The 21,396-nt window shown below is 35.7% G+C and overlaps 1 protein-coding gene across 13 annotated transcripts in view; it reads right to left on the bottom strand.

The window, feature by feature from the left end:
* The window catches only part of Hasp (Hig-anchoring scaffold protein), a 797,842-nt gene that overhangs the window by 19,172 nt on the left and 757,274 nt on the right, over positions 1-21,396 (bottom strand). For 12 of the 13 annotated variants that reach the window (XM_069820300.1, XM_069820301.1, XM_069820296.1 and 9 more), the window contains 4 exons: positions 20,321-20,472; positions 14,785-14,958; positions 10,973-11,152; positions 7,086-7,256 (listed from right to left, as the gene is read on the bottom strand). In XM_069820300.1, the coding sequence (XP_069676401.1) occupies positions 7,086-7,256; positions 10,973-11,152; positions 14,785-14,958; positions 20,321-20,472 (677 nt within the window). The remainder of the gene's footprint in view (positions 1-7,085; positions 7,257-10,972; positions 11,153-14,784; positions 14,959-20,320; positions 20,473-21,396) is intronic. The other variant, XM_069820307.1, reaches the window with a different exon arrangement.

The raw sequence follows: 21,396 nt of genomic DNA, 5'->3' as shown, positions 1-21,396 counted from the left end.
ACAGAAATGTGTACCAAATGGATATGTGTTGTACAGAGCTATTATTATCATATGTTCCAGAAAAGAGCGGCCTGCCGGCCAGCCACACCCTGCATGGTTTCTGTCGCGCGCGCTAACCTTTTCTCCCGCGCAATCGAGCTCCAGTAGCCATATGGCATTCAGTGTGCTTAGAAGTCGTGTAATGAAACTCGATTCTTCAAGCGCACAACATTAGTGTATAAAGTTTAGTGATTATTGTGTATTTAGATAATGCCTAGCAACAAATTCTCACTGTGTGAATGTGTGTATATGTACAATACGTACATAAAAGGCAGAAGGTCGTGTGTGAAAACAAGACGAAAATTTCTAATAAAGTTTCCAAACAGACCTGTGCCTTCTGCCAAAACAATTAGACTCGCTAAAAGATTTAAAGAAACAGGTTCAGTGAAGAATCGAAAATCAAGCAGAAAACTTTATTTATTTTGCTTGGCTTCGTTAATATACTTATACAATACTGAGGTGGCAGTAAGGTCTACATACGCAAAAATCAAGTAGGTAGCAGCAATAAGACAGTATGATGCATGAGTCAGTTGTTTTGAGAGATGTGTGCAGTACAGTTTACGTTCTTTGTGTCTTCTGTTTGTGACATGGTTTTAAGACTGAACAAAGAATTTTCATTTGTTGTAACATTAAAAAATCTAATCACCTACCCAGTGTCATAGAGAATAAATTTCAGAAACGATTTCATCCACCTAACAGAAGAACAGTTCATAAAATAGTGAACAAATTCAAAATTATGGGATCAGTATTGGACAAGAAATTAAATTGGAAACTTCGCAAAACAGCACACGTGAATACGCCTTCTTCCTTGGAAAATAGTATATGCAAAATGAAGGCTGACGATTTTCGGAAGAGTCGATATCCACAATTGAGAAACCATGTAAGTTAGATTTACTAAAACTAATTTTTTATGAATAATGAAAAGATATATCATTTTTATATTAATGTTATTTTAAATAAACCTCCCGCAATTTTAAGTGTCCTGAGTTCTAAGTAACCCTGTGTTTTCATGTTATTAGCAAGTTCATCCTCAAGAAGGTCCACAATAATTCTTAAATCACTAAAAGGCAATCTTCTGTTTCTTACTGAAAATGTCTGTTTTATGAGTTCATGTGAGGATAGGAGAGCCATACCTTTTCATGAATGTTGAAGGATGGGAGGGCATAAAGTTATCTGTTTATTTTTGTTTTAATCCATCTTACGATCATTATCGTCCATCTTATGTTGCATCTTGCATTATGCATGATGTTTTTTTTTAGAAAATACAAAACATATGCAGGCCTACAGTTCTTACTTCCATACAAAATTCAACATTTCCCTCAATCACATTTGTCTAATTTAAGCGTTTAAAAGTATTTCCCTAATGACTGTTGCAGTCTCTAACGCAAATTTCGAGTGCCAGTAATAGTTGGAAGAAAAGAGAAAACAACTTGCCCAGACATGTTCAAACATTTTTAACAAGATCCAGAACAGGTCACAATGTCACACAATTGTACCTAGACCAATTTCATCTTTCTGATAATCCTACTTGTCTGTGGTGTAATAATCATGATGAAGATCTGGACCGCATTCTTCTATACTGTCCATCCATAAACCACAAAAGAAGTAAATTAAAATCATCAGTACCAGTTGCAGAAGACACAGCCCTGCAGTATATATTGACTACACCCCAACTCTGGCTACTAGCACCAGGCATCTATTATGAACACCGATCAAAATACCCCTCATTTCGCATAAAAAAAAAAAAACAAAAATTAAATAGACTACAGTGGACTGTAGTCGGCTTTATGTTGTCAGCAAACAGCTGGATACATTACGAAGATTGATTGATTGATTGATTGATTGGGAGAAAAGAAGAAATGAGCTCACGAGATACTGTCATGTATTTAGGAATATTTCAAAATTTCTTCGTAGTTATATCTTTTATAACATACCGGTACTTAGAAAAGTTTGTGTATTTCATATTATTAACTCTTTGAGTTACCGTACATAAAAAAACTACTGTTTATTGCTTGAAAAGAAAATATGACGACTGCATAAAATTAAATATAGGCTACCTCATTTCCTCTATCTACACTAGTTAGTAACTAGTTTTACCGAAAGATTAGAATAAGTTTTCTGACTGAAGAGGCACTAATGTTTACCGGCATTAAATTAATATTAATTCAAAGCACATAAATAAAGGTACTATTATTTTTCTCGCGGTATGTAGCATTCAAATCATTCTAACATATATCTGATGGTACTACTATCCCTTTCTTAACTGTAAATGAGCACAAACGCTACTTAGGTGTAAATTTTTCTGACATTTTGTATATTCGATTCCCTAACCGTTTCAAATGTATATCATTTTACCTTTTAGGTGTGTTTCCAAATTATATGTAATACGCTTTGTCAGGTCTGGCAACCTTTTCATAAGGGAAGCTAAATTTATATTATTATATATAGAAAACAAAAGAAATGTATAGGCCTACATATATGGTAATATATTATTGTCAGCTTGAGGCAAAGCAGGGCAAGAAAATCTTTTTTCTGCACTGATTAAAACTGGTCAATTGCAAGACCAATGAGAGAATCATCGGTTATAACCTTGGCTTTGCCTAGATAATGAAAATTTTCCTAAGTCTGCAGACTCATCCTAGGTGTTTTTGTAGAGTAGTTCAGTTGACTCCTTCACATATTATGTAAGCCATTTAATATCATCATATTTCCTCCACTCGCAATGCGTATGTACTCCAAGAAGTATCTCTGAGTCATCAGATAAACTTTGAAAGGATGGGTTTTTCCACAAGAGCAAAAAAAGATGCATCGAATGGTATAGATGGTAAAATTGAATGCAATTTCTTTTTTGCTCTCAATTAAAGCATAGTCATTATCACATTCTAGGTGTGTTTGACCTGGAATCAAGAACTTATGGTCTATAATGTCAATAGTGGAATCATTTCATAATGCAGACATCCACATTGCCATCATGTTTTTAGTATTTCCCCCTCCCCCATTCGAATGTATCTGTGTGTATTAACTGGGTATTGTGATCATTCCAGAGACAAACATTGAAATTTCTTGAATAATTTTGGGGGAAAAATTGTTCTGGGGCCGGGCATCGAACCCGAGACCTTTGGTTAAACGTACCAAGGCTCTACCAACTGAGCTACTCGGGAACTCTACCAGACACAAATCCAATTTTTCCCTCTATATCCACAGACCTCAAAGCGGACTGACAACCGTCAAGCAACCAACATTGAGTGCACACTAACTCTGTGTGACTTAAATTGTGGTGTGCACAGTGATGTGTATTATGCAAATCAAGCTTTCAGGTATAACTCCCTGTAAAGTTGATTTGAACCAAAGGTCCCAGGTTAGATGCCCGGCCCTGGAACAATTTTTCCCCCAAAATAAAATCAACTTTACAGGGGGTTATACCTGAAAGATTGATTTGTATTGAAATTTCTTGTTTTTCAATTGAAATCCCGACACCTTACATGTAACTTTTAGAGAACCTGGAGATTCATTTAAGCCCGCCATCGGTCCCTATCCTGAGAAAGATTAATCCAGTCTCTATCATCATATCCCACCTCCCTCAAATCCATTTTAATATTATCCTCCCATCTACATCTCGGCCTCGTCAAAAGTCTTTTTCTCTCCGACCTCCCAACTAACACTCTATATGCATTTCTGGATTCGTCTATAAGTGCTACATGCCCTGCCCATCTCAAATGTCTGGATTTAATGTTCCTAATTATGTTAGATGAAGAATATAATGCGTGCAGTTCTGCATTGTGTAACTTTTTTCATTCTTCTGTAACTTCATCCCTCTTAGTCCCAAATATTTTCCTAAGCATCTTATTCTCAAACACCCTTGACCTCTGTTCCTCTCTCAAAGTGAGAGTCCAATCCCGACACCCTCAGAACAAATTTCCATTATATTTGATACTCTTTTAAAAGAAATATAATTTTAAAAAAAAAACTTATTTGGTTAGGATGTTACTATATCGGATGTGTAATAGGATTGAAATCTGTTTAAATGGAATGTATAAAAGGAGATAACTTTAATTACTTCCCTTTACTCAGTGAAAGTATAATGTATAAAAAGAGATAAATGAGATCCCTTTACCCAAACCAGTATTGCAATTTTCGGTTTCAATCCTTTTACACTTTTACATAGTAACCATACTGAAACGATTACAACTTCACTCTTTTTATAGAACTTATCTTGTGTATTCTCCTGGGGAACAAAGCTCCATTTGCACAAAAAATTACTTACCAGTAACCCCCTTTACACGAACACCATCCAAATATGGTTTAATCCTGAGGCAAATTATATTAAATTATATTTCAGAATTCTACATCATTAATGCTTAGATCTTATTCTGTGGTTCATCTGACGTAGAAAATGTCAAACCTATACATTTAATTATTGTCCACCATTTGTCGGAAGTTTGGATTACCCATATGAAATTATACGAAATGTCAGCAGTCTTCCGTAATTGAACACAAATAGGTTACGAGTAACTAAATTTCGACTATTACAAATCACGTTCCTTTTAAAAAGACAAAACAAATCTACCACGTTTTTGTAGTACTGACACAATAATAACACCAATCTTTACTAAAAGTGAACCAATTTTAAATGCATGCCAATTTTTTAAGTAAAATTAAAATCAATAATTTCATACAGTTTTGTAATTATGAAACAGCTAACACAAACAATACCATCTAGGTTAAGTTACAAGATTTATTACGTACATACCGATACATGTTAGTATTCTGCTTCAGCTACAAGATTTATTACTAATAAATAAATAAAAAATAAACTCACAAACATAATTTGTTTTCCTTATAATGTCATACTAATACGTTTCTGTTTTAGAGACTGAGTGAATATACAGGATGTAACTAAAATGTATGTCAAAATTTTAGGGGCATATTCCTCTCATATAGAAGATGAAAAAATGTTACAAGAACATTAATTATATCCTTTTACAGCCATTTTTCTACAATTCTGTTTACATTCTATGATGTGGTACAATATGAAAAAAAAAAAAAAAAAATATATATATATATATATATATATATATATATATATATATATATATATATATATATCATACCACATGGAAATGTCGATGTTTGTGCCGAGCATTGCTGGTGATGTTTTGGTGGGACCTCATGTTCTTCCACCCAGGCTCAACAGAGAAAATACAAAGTGTTCTTACAGTATACCTTGCTTGTCCTGTTACACCATGTGCCGTTAGCAATACGAACTTCATGCATGATGGAGCTTCTGCTCATTTCAGTGTCAGTGTTCATCGATTTCTAAATCAAAGGTTCTGTGACATGGATAGGTAGAGATGTACCAATTCCTTGGCCTCTACGTTCTCCGGACCTAAACCCACTAGACTTTTATTCATGGGGTTATTTAAAAGAGCTTATGTATGGAACCCCGGTGCAAGAAAGAGAGTCTTCAAGCCCGTATTTTGGAAGACGAGACAATACAACATTCTGCAAGGATGAATTAGCGTACCCGGGATTCAATGTGATGGCGGATTGATGCATGTATCTGTGCTAATAATAGGTGTCTTTTTGAGCACTGCCTGTAAGACAGATTTCCATGTAGTATGTGGTGGCATTTTTCTGACCTTGACATCGTGCACGGGCATCAAGTGCTAAGTATGGAAAGAGGAAGGGTTGTGTATATGAATAAGCAACCTGTTGGATTAAGAAAACAGTGGTGCACAAACTTCAAACGGAACGTAAAATTTTATGTCGTTATTTTTATATGACTTCTTTCTGTTTAATATTATCTATATTGTCTGTAAAACAAAAGTACTAACACTGATTTCTTAATATTGCACTTGTGTTTTAAGTCTTAATAACATAATAGAGAGTTAAGAAGGAATATTCACTTAAATTCCATAGTAGTATAATATTATACTGTATTAAGTGGATGAACCACATCATTCATAAAGAAAATGATATTCCAAAGAAAGAGATTGAGTATGACATGATAAGTTGGAATTTATATTGATGGTATCTTTAGCCTTACAAAAGTAATCAATAAACTAATCAAAACAATATTACAGTACAAAGCAAAGTTACCTAGGTACTGTATCTGTTTTAAGTGTAACTAATATTACATAACAAAACTCTTGTCGCATTATGCTTTTAAGGTGATATTTATGAGCAACTTCCTATCATCAGAATATTAAATTATTTTCACGAAATCTGCTGAAGCTATAGGGCTGACATTTTTACAACACATGGGCACGTATCTTTTGCTTATGATATAACAGTAGTTGCTTTGTTAATTCATTTCCTTACAAACAATTTCCATGCGAATATTTTCAAAATTTTCCAGTAATATGTATATACGGTATATTAGATTTACGAAAACATTCTGTGAGGCTACTAAATAAATAGGCCTATACCTATACGAAAAGTTGAGAAAATATTTCTTCTGAATAAAAAAATCAAACTTGTGAAAAATGAGCATTAAAATTAAAACTTACATTCTTATAATGCACTTATACTTCTCAGGCAAATCTAAAAATTAACATGGATACAGTTTTAATAAGTTCTCTCCCCTTTATCTATTGAATCAGTGCTGGCCATCCCTGAATATAGCTCGACCAAGCAGCATATACCACCTCTTTCGTCTGTCTCTTTCTTTTCCGCTGTAAAGTGCTCAGGCTCTCCTGGGCTCTAAAGAGTGCGCTTGCTCCTGTGGGCATCAATTGACATGCCTGGTCTATATGATAGGGATATGTCCCTAAAGTTTGACATACATTTTAGTTACACCCTGTATAAACAAGTAAATAAGTAATTAGTTAAAAAATAAATAAATACAAATTTAGTAGCTCAAAACATTCTAGGTTTCCTAATGCTGAATTAAGGTAAATGCAACAGCATGTAATGCAACAATTCCATGCATTTCACTGCTGAGGTAATCTGACCTCCTAATGCCTGCATATTACCATTCTCCTTCCAAGAAAGCAAAGGAATGAGTACTTGAAATAGAAAGACATGCATAATTATGCAGTACTGACATTTTGGTACAGTTCCTGACCACCTCCCATTCTCCTGGCATGCAATGATTGGCTGTCCTTCCATCATGAATTCCGGGTTGCAATTGAATTGTATCACATCCCCAGCCTTATATGGCCCATTGCCTTGGATATAGCCATTGTCTGGTGTTCCTGGGGTGTCACACTGCACTTCTGCAATTAAATTTAACTTTATTTTATTGAGCAGTACATTTAACTGTTATGTTACAAAGAATGTTGGGAACTTACTAACAGTTCTTTAATGTAGGAATACTTGTCCATTGCTTAATTTTTGCTCTAAGATTACTTCTGTCTTAGAACTTGTGTTTCATCTTTCATTAGTAAAGCCAATTAAGATTGTCATTTATTTTTACATAAGTTATTTGTGTACTGAAAGTCTATCAATGAAGAAAAATTTAACTTCTTTTCAAAAGACGAGTCTTATATCACACCTAAAATGATGTTTCAATGTATATTCTCTAGTGATTAGTGGATGTGATACCATGTTTTCCATGCGATGTTGTTACAGATATTTTTCTTATCGAGGGTAGTAGTTATGACCAGTGGCACAGCATGAAATTTTGAGCAAGGGAAGCTAACTCAAGTTGTCTTTCATGAATGAGGTAACGTAATGCAAAAATATAGTCTTAAAATGAGTAGTAGTTGATGTCAAGACAGCAGTCCGAAGATTGGTTGGAACCTCACAAGTAACACCAATAAGGTTTCACCTCAAATGGTAGTAAAATATGTTGTTGTTGTTTTCTAATGCGAAGCGTTTGACAATAAAGTCATTTGATCTCTTGCACTCCAATATTTTTCAAAGATATTATCATGGTCAGCCACTGAAGCACAGATTTTGAGGTGTTCCGAATCCATTTCTTGGTTTGAGTTGCACAATGGGCAGTTAGGGGACTGATATATTCCAATTCTATGCAGGTGTTTGGCCAAACAATCATGGCCTGTTGCCAATCTACAATGCAGCTACAGACGATTTTCGTGGTAAATCGGGAATTAACTGTGGATTATGATGCAGAGAGTTCCATTTTTTCCCTTGGGATTGTGTTATCAAATTTTGTTTGTTGAAGCCTAAGTATGTAGATTTAATAAAACTTTTCACAGAGTAATACGTAGATTTAGTGGTAGTAAAATATGATTTCATGGTTTACTCATATCTCTAAGAAATAAACACATACATATAATTTAACTTTAGCTCACTCCCTGTCATATTTAGAGAAATCACAATATTAACGGTCAATAGATACAGTGTTAGTAAAATTACGTCAATCAACGTTAAAATCTTTATCAGAAGATTATTTTTGATTACATAAATTAGTGTCAGGAACTGTTATTTCACTCATTATAGTGCACACTAACACTTCAACTGAACACAACTCACGAAAGGGACAACTCGGAATCTAAATTCTTTTCAATGCCAAAGCTAGCTTCTTGCAAGCCTTGCGACCAGGGTAGTTTAATTAGAAAGGGATGAAAAATCTGCGGGCTGGGTTACACAGAAGAATGCGTGAAAGAAACAAGTCTGCTTGTGGTGCAGTGGAGAGGAGTGGAAGCTGGTGTGTGCAGGCTTCATGTTTACTGCTGCATCACAAATCATCCTGAACTGCCGCATCACAACATTTAACGCGTAAATATAAATTTTATTAAAATAAATAAATAATTTTTTCCATAAACTGCACGTTTATTATGTTGTTATTAACTGGGGAAGTTGAGCTTTTTAGCTTACACTGACGCTACGCCACTGGTTATGACCTTGTAAGACATGAATTAAGGCAGTACAATTTTGAATTATATCAGTTGTACAAAGGACTGGATAATATAGTTAACTTCATTAAACTTCATAGACTCAAATGGGCAGGGCACATAATACGAATGAATAATGACAGAATTACAAGAAGAATTTTTAAAACAAAACCAGAGAGCAAGAGAGGAGTTGGAAGGCCTAAATTGAGATGGGAGGATGCAAGACATTAAACTAATTGGAGAAAGAAATTGGGAGGGCAAGACTCTTAACAGGGAGGAATGGAAGAAGCTTCTGGGGAGGCCAGAGCCCACACTGGGCTGTCGAGCCATTGATAATGAAGACATAGATTACCCTAAATGAGAGAAAAAGTGCTCTTTTTGCCACGTTAAATCGATGCCTGCATATGTATTGTTGGAAATGTTACACAGAATTAGAAAGTAACACTTTCACGTGGAACCTGCACATAGAGGTCAAATATGAACTCTTGGAAACTGATATAATGATAGGTTATATCACTGCTGTTCGAAGAAATTAGGTTTGTCGATTGTTCTCAACTTCAAAATAATCCATTCTTCCATCTACTGTTGGCTGACCAGATTTTTTATGATCCAAGAAGGGACATCGGCAATTTCAAGAAAAACCACAAACATTTATCTAGTCACTATCAGCTGAAATGTTGCAGAAATTATATGTAACAGTAGATACAATTATAGAACTTTGCACATTAAATTTGTAGAGTACGGTATCTTAACTTTCTGAATTAAATGAATAAACACACATAACTCCTATACATAATTATGGCCACTAAGAATTCAATTTCAGTACTGATGCATGCATCGAAGTCTTTCACATGATACTGTACACACTGAACTCTAACACACACATTTTACAAGTACTGGTCTGAAGAATATATCTTTTTAAGGATCTGTTCATTCCTTTACAGCTTTACACTAAGTTCTTCACATGAGAAATGAAAGTTTGTTTTCACTTGTAACAAAGCTGTTTCAATTTCCATTCTTGACTTTTCATCAGTCCAGATTGAGATCATTGTGTAGAAAATAAAAGTCTTTTAACTGACGAATTACTGACTGAAAGACACATGATTAATAACACTATTTTGAGAAGATTTTCAAATGGACTAGATTTTTTTTTTATGTTGAAAAACATCACAACAATTTTCAGATGTTGGTTTGTCACAAAACTTTTCATTTTTTGAACTACTTAAAAATGTACGCTGCAGCAGTTCTAATGTTTCCGTGCAACGTGAATGAAGACAAAGATGGTACATCGTATGTTCTTCTCAAAGAGTGCAGAATATCTTATATGTGCTGGCTGGTTCTTCTGTCTCATACTGAGAACCGTCAGAAATGTGCATGAATCGCAGCAGTTTCATCACGATACTTAAATATTCATGTGTAAAATGTCATTGAAACAAATAAAAATTTCTGGGGACAAAATTAATTTCCGGGGACAAAAAGGGGGACATTTGCTCCCCGGGGATAGCAACTCAAAACCGGGGAATGTCCCGAAATCGGGGCGTCTGGTCAGTCTAATCTACTGTATACCGAGATCGTTAAACATCAGTATCCTCTGAGTTTGTAATTTAGTATTATATTTTTGAAGTCTTAAAATGTCTGTAGGGGTCTTGGTTTTCATTTTCCATTTCTCTCTAAACTTGAATGTATGTAGTTCTTCATTCTTGTGCGTACTCACAACACACGCACACAAACAAAACTAACACAAACTCAAAACATTCTTTAATTTGTATTAGAAAAAATGTTTATCAGTTTTCCTCTAAATTACACATGCACTTAAACATGCTATAATATTGTCGGAGTGAAGGCACATTTCAAAATTAGTATCTTCAGCAGACAACGACAGTGTATACCTTGAGTGTCTGATCCTCTGTTAATTTTGGTATATATTTATTTATTTATTGTGTTTATTTTTTATTACTTTCCTTTCCTCAGAGTGACAATAGCTTTTTCAATTGAAATGTGTTTGTTCTTCTTTTGATTGCTCACTCACTCATGTATTTATTATTCAAGAACGCTGCTACCATTAGTATTTTAGATATTTCTTTAGTACGGCACCTATCTTGCCTTGGATGAGCTGTATGCTTCTGCTTTACCTTGGCAAGTGGGAAGTGGTGAGGCCCAGTCTCCGGTGTGCTGGCACACAGCTTCATGGGGTCCTCGCAGTCCGTACCCCTGGGCACAGCTGAATACTGCTCGACCACCCACTTCTCTGCTCAGGATGGACACTCGGAGGTGTGGATCTGTTAGATTTACCAGATCTGCACATTCAATGCCTGTGGCAGAAAGAATAAAATTATAAATACACAAATAAATAAATAATCAAATTACTGTAAATCTAGCTTTCAGGTAAAGCTCCCTGTGAAGCAGACTTGAATAATTTCAAGGGAAAAATTGTTCCTGGGACACTTCACTTAGTGGACGAATGCTCTACCGACTGAGCTACCCAGGAACTACACCCGACAACGTCCCAATTTTTCCCTTTATATCCGCACAACTCAAGAGGTCTGACAAGGCGCCAAAAACCCAACTTTGAGTGCACACAAACTCTGTGTGACTTGAATTATGGTTTTCTATTAATGTACCTACAGTGATATATATATTTTGCAAATGTGGCTTTCAGGTAAAGCTCCCTGTGAAGCAGACTTGGATAATTTCAAGGAAATTGGAACAGTGTCGGGTGTAGTTCCTGGGTAGCTCAGTCGGTAGAGCATTCGTGCGCTAAGCAAAGTGTCCTGGGATCGATACCTGGTTCCAGAACAGTTTTTCCCTTGAAATTATTCAAATCAAATTAATGTTGTTACAATTCGTTAATGTTCCCCATTTTAATTTCTTCCACTGGCTGTCTTGCATCCTTATTATAATGTAAAGTAAACAGTAAATCAAATATGTACTTCTTTGGTTTCAACAAAATCAGTTAATAGTTAACAAAGAAAAGACAGTGGCATTAATATTTCGTGATGCACAAAATAGAGACCATGACTGTCCAGTTATAGAATTTAAAGACAAAACCATTAGTTAGAATGACGATACAAAATTCCTAGGGGTATGGTTGTATCAACATTTAAACGGATATAAGCATACAGAAGTAACATATAAAAAAACTAAGCAAAACATGTTTTGCTTTATGAGTGCTGAAACAAGTTACATAATTAGAATCCACCCCTATTATATTCATGTGTGCTTCCATTCAGTTATAACATATGAGGTAAAGTTTTGGGGTAATAAACCAAATGCAAAAACTATATTCAAACAACAGAAAAGAGCTATGAGGTCAATAGTACAAATCTATCAAAGAACTAGCTGTAGACAGTACTTTAAAATTCTGGGCATACTACCTCTACCATGTAGGCCTACAACAAATTTAAAAACTTTAAGCTAATTAAATTAACACTGTTTATTAATGGATAAAAATTCGTTCCAATGCCAGTTCTATGCACTGGGTGCTCTAACCACTGAGCTATGCCGAGGTTTAATCCACAGCATCAGATCAAATTTTTCTCCTGCGCTATGGATTGAGCCTCGGCACAGCTTAGTGGTTAGAGCATCCAGTTCATTCTGGTGCTATGGATTGAGCTTCAGAGTAGCTCAGTGATTAGAGCGCCCAGTGTAGGGTGACCAGACATTTGGATTTCGCCGAACATGTCCTGCTTTTTTAGTATTTTGTGAACATCCGGCCGGCTTTTTACGATAAAGCCAAAATGTCCGGCTTTCTGTTTTTCAACAACATAATGTACCAAATATTGAAATACAGCACGTATATAGGATAAAATCTGAGGTCAAAAGTAAGTTTTTCTGTCGTTATATGAAAAATATGCATTGTATGAATTCTGTGCTCTAAGAGAATTTATTTTGAAACAAGATAAGTATTTTTTCTTAGAAATAATAGATGTGGAGTACACTTTTTGAGCAGGTTGTGAATGTTAAATGTTTCCAAACTGTGCTATATATATATATATATATATATATATATATATATATATATGTCAATTCTTTTTTTTTTCTTTCAATAATTGCATAAAATGCCAATGTTGAAAGGATATTTTCACTAATCAATGCCCAATGGCCAGATGAAAGGAACAGACTATCAGTAGAAGCAGTAAAGAGTATTGTAACAGTACAATATAATTTGAAGCATTTTACATGTAAAGAATTTCACACCTATTTATTGAAATTCCCAACTGCAGGACATTCCCTCTTCACAGAAGTATGAACAATGAAATTCTAAGATTAATAACAATGAATAGCTTTGGTACTGTGTTTTCCTATTGTTTTTATTCTCAGTGAATGAAAAGGAATTTAATGTGTTGTCAGGCTTTTTTTCAAAATGTCCTGCTTTTGAACATTTTGATCTGGTCATCCTACCCCATTGTGTAGACCTGGGGAACCGGGTTCGATCCCCAATGCCGGAGCGAATTTTTCTCCATTAATAACCAATGGTAATCATAACAGATAATTCTGTAGCACCAAACATTAATCTTTACATAATTAAGCCAGAAGCTAATTTTATTTAGACTGATTCCGAAAAAATGAAGATGTCCATTCTTATCATACAAGAAGAAAATATGATATTCATCAAACTCCCTTTAATACCACATTATATAATAGTGCATTATGCAACGAGCCTATAATGGTAGTAATTAAGACGCGAGTATGTTTATGAAATGAGTGCGAGTTTCATAATTTTCATACGAGCGTCTTAATTACCATTATAGTCAAGTTTCATACGACTTTTTATGCTCGACCATATTTCTAACTTGAAATTATTCATAAGTATTCATGTTATTCTTATCTGACTGAGAAGCAGAACTGACCTTGTGCAATATCTCGTAAATTGTGAGATGTGCGCAGATGTGAAAGTATTGATTTTTTCCGAGAAACAAATGTCGACATTGACCTTGATATAATCTAGAGAGTAAAATAAACATTAATCTTGATATAACCTTGAAATTGAATTAGACATTGAAAAACGAGATGACAAATTGAATTTATTTGAATATTATTTACAATTAACACTAATTATTATAGTAACAGAACTGACTTTATTTAAAATATAGGTGATTTATTGTGCAATTGGTGAAATGAATTTGCGGGAATGTGCTTTGTGAAAGGCTGGAAGATGACGGTGAATTGATATTAATTTGTGTGTTGTTTTTTTCGACTGAGTTTAATATTGTATTTGAGATTTCAATTTTATTATGGATCGATTCTTCAACATAACCTTCTGCGACAGTATTGGATTTCCAGCCTCCATGACGTTTCAATGTTGTGATTTCGCCGCCAGCGTCTACTAAAATTGTCGCAGAACTCCTGCGAAAACAGTTGTCTTTCGATTGCATATCCGAGAATAATCGATACTTGCGCTTTCATATTGCTACAATGGTATTTTCTGATTGGTGGAACACCTGAACTTTAATGAATAGGTGTACTTTAATGAGGTCCATTAAAGGGCTGCTACCAGGTGTATAATTACTACATTTCGGCATGGTCGAGCATAAAAATAATTTTATTCATATTAGTCTTAAAATGTCTATCTAATTTCTTGCCTAATTTCTGAAAGAAATATCTGTGCTCCAAAAATTTAAAAGGTCTTATTCACTTTGCTATTACACTACTGCTTCTATTGCGTTGATGAATTCTTGGAATTCCTCTGTTTCAGGTCCTAACTTCAAGACATACTGCACATGGGCTTTATAGTGGAAATCGACCTGACCAGTATTTTTTCTACAATGAAGTCTCAAGTTTTGTGAATTTGTATGTTATGTGTTATATTTAACTGTAGTTATTATTTGCTATTATGTGTATTACGTAGTTAATTATTAGTTTGCAAATATAACTTGTCTCATATCATGTATATGATCAGTGGATGCAATAAATGATTATGAATATGATTATGAATAGTACTTACTTTCACAGATAGGAATTGGTGCACTCCAGTTTCCGGAGGGCAAGCACGTTATTTCCGGTGCTCCTATCAGAGAATTGCCGTTGGCACAAGACAGGAGGACCTTGGTGTTCATCTTGGTGTTGAGAGTGTTGAGATTGAGGCCACGGCGTGGGGGAATCATCGGGCAATGCACAGCTGACACAAAGCAGTAACTTACTTGCAAGCAATTATAGGGAAACAAAAATGTCATATCATACAAAAATAAAAAAGACATTGTGATGCTTTTGAATAACTATTTTTTCATTTCGGAGTAACTCTACATTTTTAGCACTTTTGATGTAGGCCTACTACAATTAAAATAATATTCCTGACACTATCTATCATTGTGCTAATTATGTATAGTAATCAGACAATGAACAATGCCTCCTCCCCTCTAAAATTAAAATTATAATAATTTATATAGTACTGGTCCTTCTCCCCTAAATACATATTTCTTATCTTTCTTAATCGTGTTTGAAAATATTAAAAAATTTTTTCCTCGAATACTATATTTTGTACAATAATGAAAATTAGTATGTGTAAAACACTGTCCTTCTGATATATGAAAAAAATATTTTTACGATATAAAAAACTACAGTAGCGTGCAAATTAATCCGAACAAGACATATTTTTACATTTTCTGTCATTGTTGGCCTCACAGCTGCTCATACCGCTTTAACTGACATCTATAGTACGTGTAATTCCATTGTTGAAGGTCTGTCGTTATTATTTTTTTATAATATGTGACATTTTGCCTGTCGTTTTGTACTTATAAGCATTTCAGTTGTGTTGAAGACTTAATACTGCAATCCTGTGTACATTCTGTCGTCTTCACAAACGGATACAACTCCACGAAAACGGTCTAAAATTATAACATTAGCAGAGCATTCTTCTATGACACAGAGGCAAATTGCTGCAGAATGTCACATCGGTTTGGCTACTGTTAATTCGATCATAAAACGATACAGGGAGACTGGATCCATTACACCCCAGGAAAAAGGAAACTGTGGCCGGAAAAGGAAGACTTCACCTGCAGATGATCGTTTAATTGTCAGGAAAAGTAAATTAAGTCCTAGACTAACTGCTGTCAACTTAACCCGCGAGTTAATGGCTACCACTGGGGCGAATATTCACGTCACAACAGTGTGGCATAGGCTTTTGGAAGCTGGGCGAAGGGCTCGTAAGCCTATTAAGAAGCAACTGCTAACCCCTGTTATGTGCAAAAAACGCTTAATGTGAGCAAAATTACATCAACACTGGACAGTGAATGACTGGAAGAATGTACTTTTTTCCGATGAGTCTCATTTCGAGGTCCACGGCCACCGTGTTTCTTACGTACAGAAAGGATCCGAAAAAGTAACAGCAGCTCATCTCCAACAAGCACCCAAATACCCCCCGAAAGTAATGTTTTAGGGTTGTTTTACACATGAAGGGCCTGGAGCATTAATACCTACCAAGGAAATGATGAATTCTGACAAATATATTCACTTATTGGAAACCAGAATCGTACCCCAGCTGCAAAAATCATTTCCGGATGGCAGAGGTGTGTTCCAACAAGACCTGGCACCATGCCATACGTCTCGAAAAACTACAGAATTCTTCAACAAGAAGAATATTCAGGTACTCCCCTGGCCAGGCAACTCACCCGACATCAACCCCATTGAGAACTTGTGGTTAATTTGCAAAAGAAGAATGCAAAAAATGGATTGTTCTACAAAGGAGAAGATGATTTCTGCCCTCATTGGTGTATGGTTTTGCGATGAAGAAATGAAGAATATTTGTGGGAAATTAGTGGAATCCATGCCAAATCGTCTCAGAGCTGTTATTAGGAACAAGGGAGGCCACATAGATTACTGTGGTATGTCTTAGATCCTTTCTTTATCCCGTTTGAGTGTTTTTGCATATGTAATTACTTTGTTCGGATTAATTTGCACGCTACTGTATTTACATTTTTTTTTTTAATATTGGAGTGCAAGAGGTCAAATGACTTTATTGTCAAACACCTGGCATTAGAAAACAACAACAACAACACATTCCCCTCCCCCCAAAATTCAGTTCACTGTGCAGTGATGAAGCATTTCCACATAACTCAAAAACATATCCAACATTCTGAGATGAAATTTCTTGTGTGTATTAATGCATGTCATATCTATAATATGATGCAAAATCACTTGTCTTTCTTTGATAGATTGTCTGATAAAAAATAAATTCATTTTACAAAATGGTCAAATGTCAGTATTTTCTTCTAACACAATAATAAAAAAAAAACATATTATTTTGTAAGGAATGTAGTTGAAAAAGCATGATACTGTAAACATGAGTTTCAGAAATAAAATAAAAAGAGAGAACATGAAAAAGGTAACAAGTTTTTTAGTTAGAGAGAATCACTTCTTCACTGCACAGTTAACTGCACATTTTGAATTTTGGAAAAAAAAAAAAGTATATGAATATTTTTTTTTTTAAATCGTAAAAATATTTTTTCATATATCAGAAGGACAGTGTTTTATATATACCAATTTTCATTATTGTACAAAATTCAGTAATGGAAGAAAACATGTTGAATATTTCCAAAAATTTTACTGCTGTAAGCTGTACTTAACCCCTTAGGCCAATAGCCAACTACAGAACTCTTCGGTGTTGAGATACCCACAGGACTATCAAAATCACAACATCTGAGATACTTAATTAGTACCAGTATCAAGCGAATTTTGACTTTGTTTTGGTAAGTTAGGATCTTTCATATAGCCTACTGCAAATCAAGCAACATGGTACCCGCAGCTTTACTTCCTTCCCAGAGGAAACCTTACTATAAATGTTCTTGCCCGAAAAATTTATTGTCTTCCACCGGGTTCGAGCTCAAAGGCTAGTACAAACTGTTAGGCCACATAGGACGATTTTCCCCCACATACATCAAGTGAAAACAAATCATCACCCTCTCCCAACTTTTATGTGTACGCCACTGGCTAACAATAGGTTACATCACTTGCACAGCTGCACACTACTGCATGTGTTGCCTACCAAATGTATACACATACTGACTGACTCCTACTTTACACACAAAATGTGTAAAACAGTAACAAATTTAATTAATAACAGCTCTCCACTTGCACAGGATGTCACATATTCACACCACATGTCATACCTTTTATAACAACTACATGCGGAGTGAAACAGAATTGTATTCTCTCTCCGATCATATTTCTAATTATTATGAATGATATTATGGAAAGGTCTGTTGACAATGTTAGAAGAGGTATAAGATGGGGATTAAACGATACTTTGGAAGATCTGGATTTCGCCGATGATATCTATTTGCTCTCCCATAGTTTTGGTGATATGCAGAATAAAGTTAATACTTTATTAGAAGTAATAAAAGGGGCTCATATGAAAATAAACGTAAAGAAAACTAAAGAAATGAGTAATTTCAAGGGAAAAATTGTTCTGGGGCCGGATATCGATCCCGGGACCTGCCAACTGAGCTACCCAGGAACTCCACCCGACATCGTCTCAACTTTTCCCTTTATATCCACACAACTCGCGTGGGCTGACAAAACGCCAGAGACCCACATCGAGTACACACAAACTCTGTGTGACTTAGAATCGTGGTTCTCTGTTAACGTACACAGTGACGTACATATTATGCAAAACGGCATTTGTCGAATACAAGGGGGAGAGCCATTAATCCCTCCCATTGAAGGCTTTAAGGAACCAACCTGGACATATACCCAATGTCCCATCCCTACCTTCCTGTGGTGCAGCTGTTAGTAAGCATAATTTTACAAGCTGAACTAAAGGGAGGGGCTACTCATCAATTAGCACTGGTCAGCTTGATGAGTTATTGACTGAATTTGGTATAATTTTTTTCTATTTAATACCTAATTCCCTCTTTACCCTTTCCTATCCAGTCCTCTGACTGAACTCTTACTTTCTTCGACCCCAACGGCATTAGAGCATTCGAGGCCTAGGGGTTCATTTCACTTTCCTTCCTCCTCTTTCTACTTTTCTGTTCCTAGTGCTGACCTGCTAGGACACTAAAATCGTCCTCCAGTGGCTTAAGGAGGGAAAGCTGGTGATCAACAAGATCTCCCAACTAGGTCCAATGGACCCGTCGACCAACAGCAGGTGTGGTCCTCCAGACATTCTGGGGGTTGTGTGTGAATGAAGTAGCCACCAAAACGTTAAAATATGGTGTTCACTTAAATCGGCTACAACTTGCCAATTATCCGGAGGTAAAATAGTCCCCCAGTCGGATCTCCGGGCGGGGACTACTTTAATGGTACAGAATCGACTCTGTGCGTCAATGGCCAACCATGACAATATCTTTGAAAAATATTGCAGTGCAAGAGGTCAAATGACTTTATTGTCAAATGCCTGGCATTAGAAAACAACAACAACAACATACTATGCAAATCTAGTCTTTCAGGTAAAGCTCCCTGTAAAGCAGATTTGAATAATTTCAAGGGAAAAATACCCGGCCCTGGAACAATTTTTCCCTTGAAATTATTCAAATCTGCTTTACAGGGAGCTTTACCTGAAAGACTAGATTTGCATAATATGTACGTCACTGTGTACGTTAACAGAGAACCACAATTCTAAGTCACACAGAGTTTGTGTGCACTCGATGTGGGTCTCTGGCGTTTCGTCAGCCCACGCGAGTTGTGTGGATATAAAGGGAAAGGTTGAGACGGTGTCGGGTGGAGTTCCCGGGTAGCTCAGTTGGCAGAACACTGGTACGTTCAACCAGAGGAACAATTTTACCCTTGAAATTATTCAAATCTGCTTTACAGGGAGCTTTACCTGAAAGACTAGATTTGCATAAAGAAATGAGATTAAATAGTAAAAAGACAGATAAAGTTATAATAAATAATAATAGCATTGATACTGTTCAAGAATTTAAATATTTGGGTAATATAATTGACAAGGATGGTGGAGCCTTTGAGAATGTAAAGAACCAAATTAAAAATGCAAATAGTGCATTTGTCCAGTTGTACCCAATATGGAAATCTGATATTATATCAAGATCTACAAAAATTAAAAACTTTAACAGTAATGTGAAATCAGTCTTATTATATGGCTGTGAGACATGGAAAACAAGTAAAGTTATACAAAATAAACTGCAAACATTTGTTAATAGATGTTTACGAAGAATATTAAAAATTAGATGGCCAGATATAATCACAAACTCAGAACTATGGAAGATAACAAATCAGAAAGAAATCACAATAGAAATCAAAAGACGAAAGTGGAATTGGATAGGGCACATAGTCAGGAAAGAAGATGGAGCAGTAGAAAGAATGGCTTTGGATTGGAACCCCCAGGGTAGTAGAACAAGAGGAAGGCCAAAAAATACATGGAAGAGAACAGTTTTGGAGGAAATTGCTAGGGAGGGGAAAACATGGAGCGAAGTGAAGAAGTTGGCTACAAATAGGGTCCGATGGAGGCACATTGTGAATGCCCTATGCTCCTCATGAGGAGATACAGGAGTTTGATTGATTGATTGATTGATTGATTGTCATACCTTTGACAAGTATCTCGACTGCATGTGTATGTCTCGTGGGAGTGACGCATGTAAACACTCCCGAATCATCCCGACTCGCGTGATAAATACTCAGTCGATACTCCAGCTGGGAATCACGACCGGGATCAGTTGTCCAGCCTTCTGGATACTTTCTGTAAACAAACACATGTTGTTAATATGGCAGTTTGCCATGAGTTAATAGCAATAATAATAACCCTGGACACGACAGGCTACAAAGGACCAGGGCCCACTCAGCCGAATGAGCAGTGATAAGTGATCACATCCGGCCAGTATGGGGATTTCGTGTGGTTAGCATGATGATCCTCCCCTAAGCCTAATATTTGGTTTGTAGAACCAAATTTCGCTGTCTATTATAGCTCTCCAAATTCATCACGATGCTGGGTGAGCACCAATCCCATTGGTCTAAATTTCTACATATAAACCTATAGGTAGGATAGATGTCGGGCATTCAAGGAAATGATGCACCTGAAACATTGTGAAAATGGTACAGTCATTATTGCCTAATTCCTATTATGAAGATTATGATGATGATAATGATAATTAGCAACTAAATAAGTACTGGTACACATTATTCATTACTTACATAAAATGTATGTAAGGAATACATAGGTGTACAAATGAAATGTATATTTTAATAACTATATATAAATAAATAAAATTACCTAGTAACTAAATAACAGTAAGACTGGAAAGAATAAATAAGCAGACATAAATACGAGGCGTGTTCTTAAAGTAAGTTCCAAAAGGGTGTAGAAAGTAAACGGGAAAATATTTACAAACCATTTTTGTAGCATTGTATTCCCCACACTTCAATTACTTCTCACCATAATCTCCACCATTATTGAGGCATTTATCGAGTCGTGGCACAAGTCTTTCTATCCCCTCATTGTAGAATTCACCCGCCTGCAAACCACTCCGCAACATTTGTGGAAAATTCAAGGAAAGCAAAGAAATTGTGAACCTCCTGTTCTCATGAATTTTTTCATCGACAGCACGCACCAAATCGTTATTGTTCAAAGATGGCCGACCGGTATGCTGCTCGTCATGCACAGAGA

Source organism: Periplaneta americana, chromosome 3 (assembly GCF_040183065.1).
Source record: "Periplaneta americana isolate PAMFEO1 chromosome 3, P.americana_PAMFEO1_priV1, whole genome shotgun sequence".
NCBI classification, from domain to species: domain Eukaryota; kingdom Metazoa; phylum Arthropoda; class Insecta; order Blattodea; family Blattidae; genus Periplaneta; species Periplaneta americana.
Note: the sequence above shows the minus strand (reverse complement) of the source record. Positions and strands in the feature narration are given on the sequence as shown.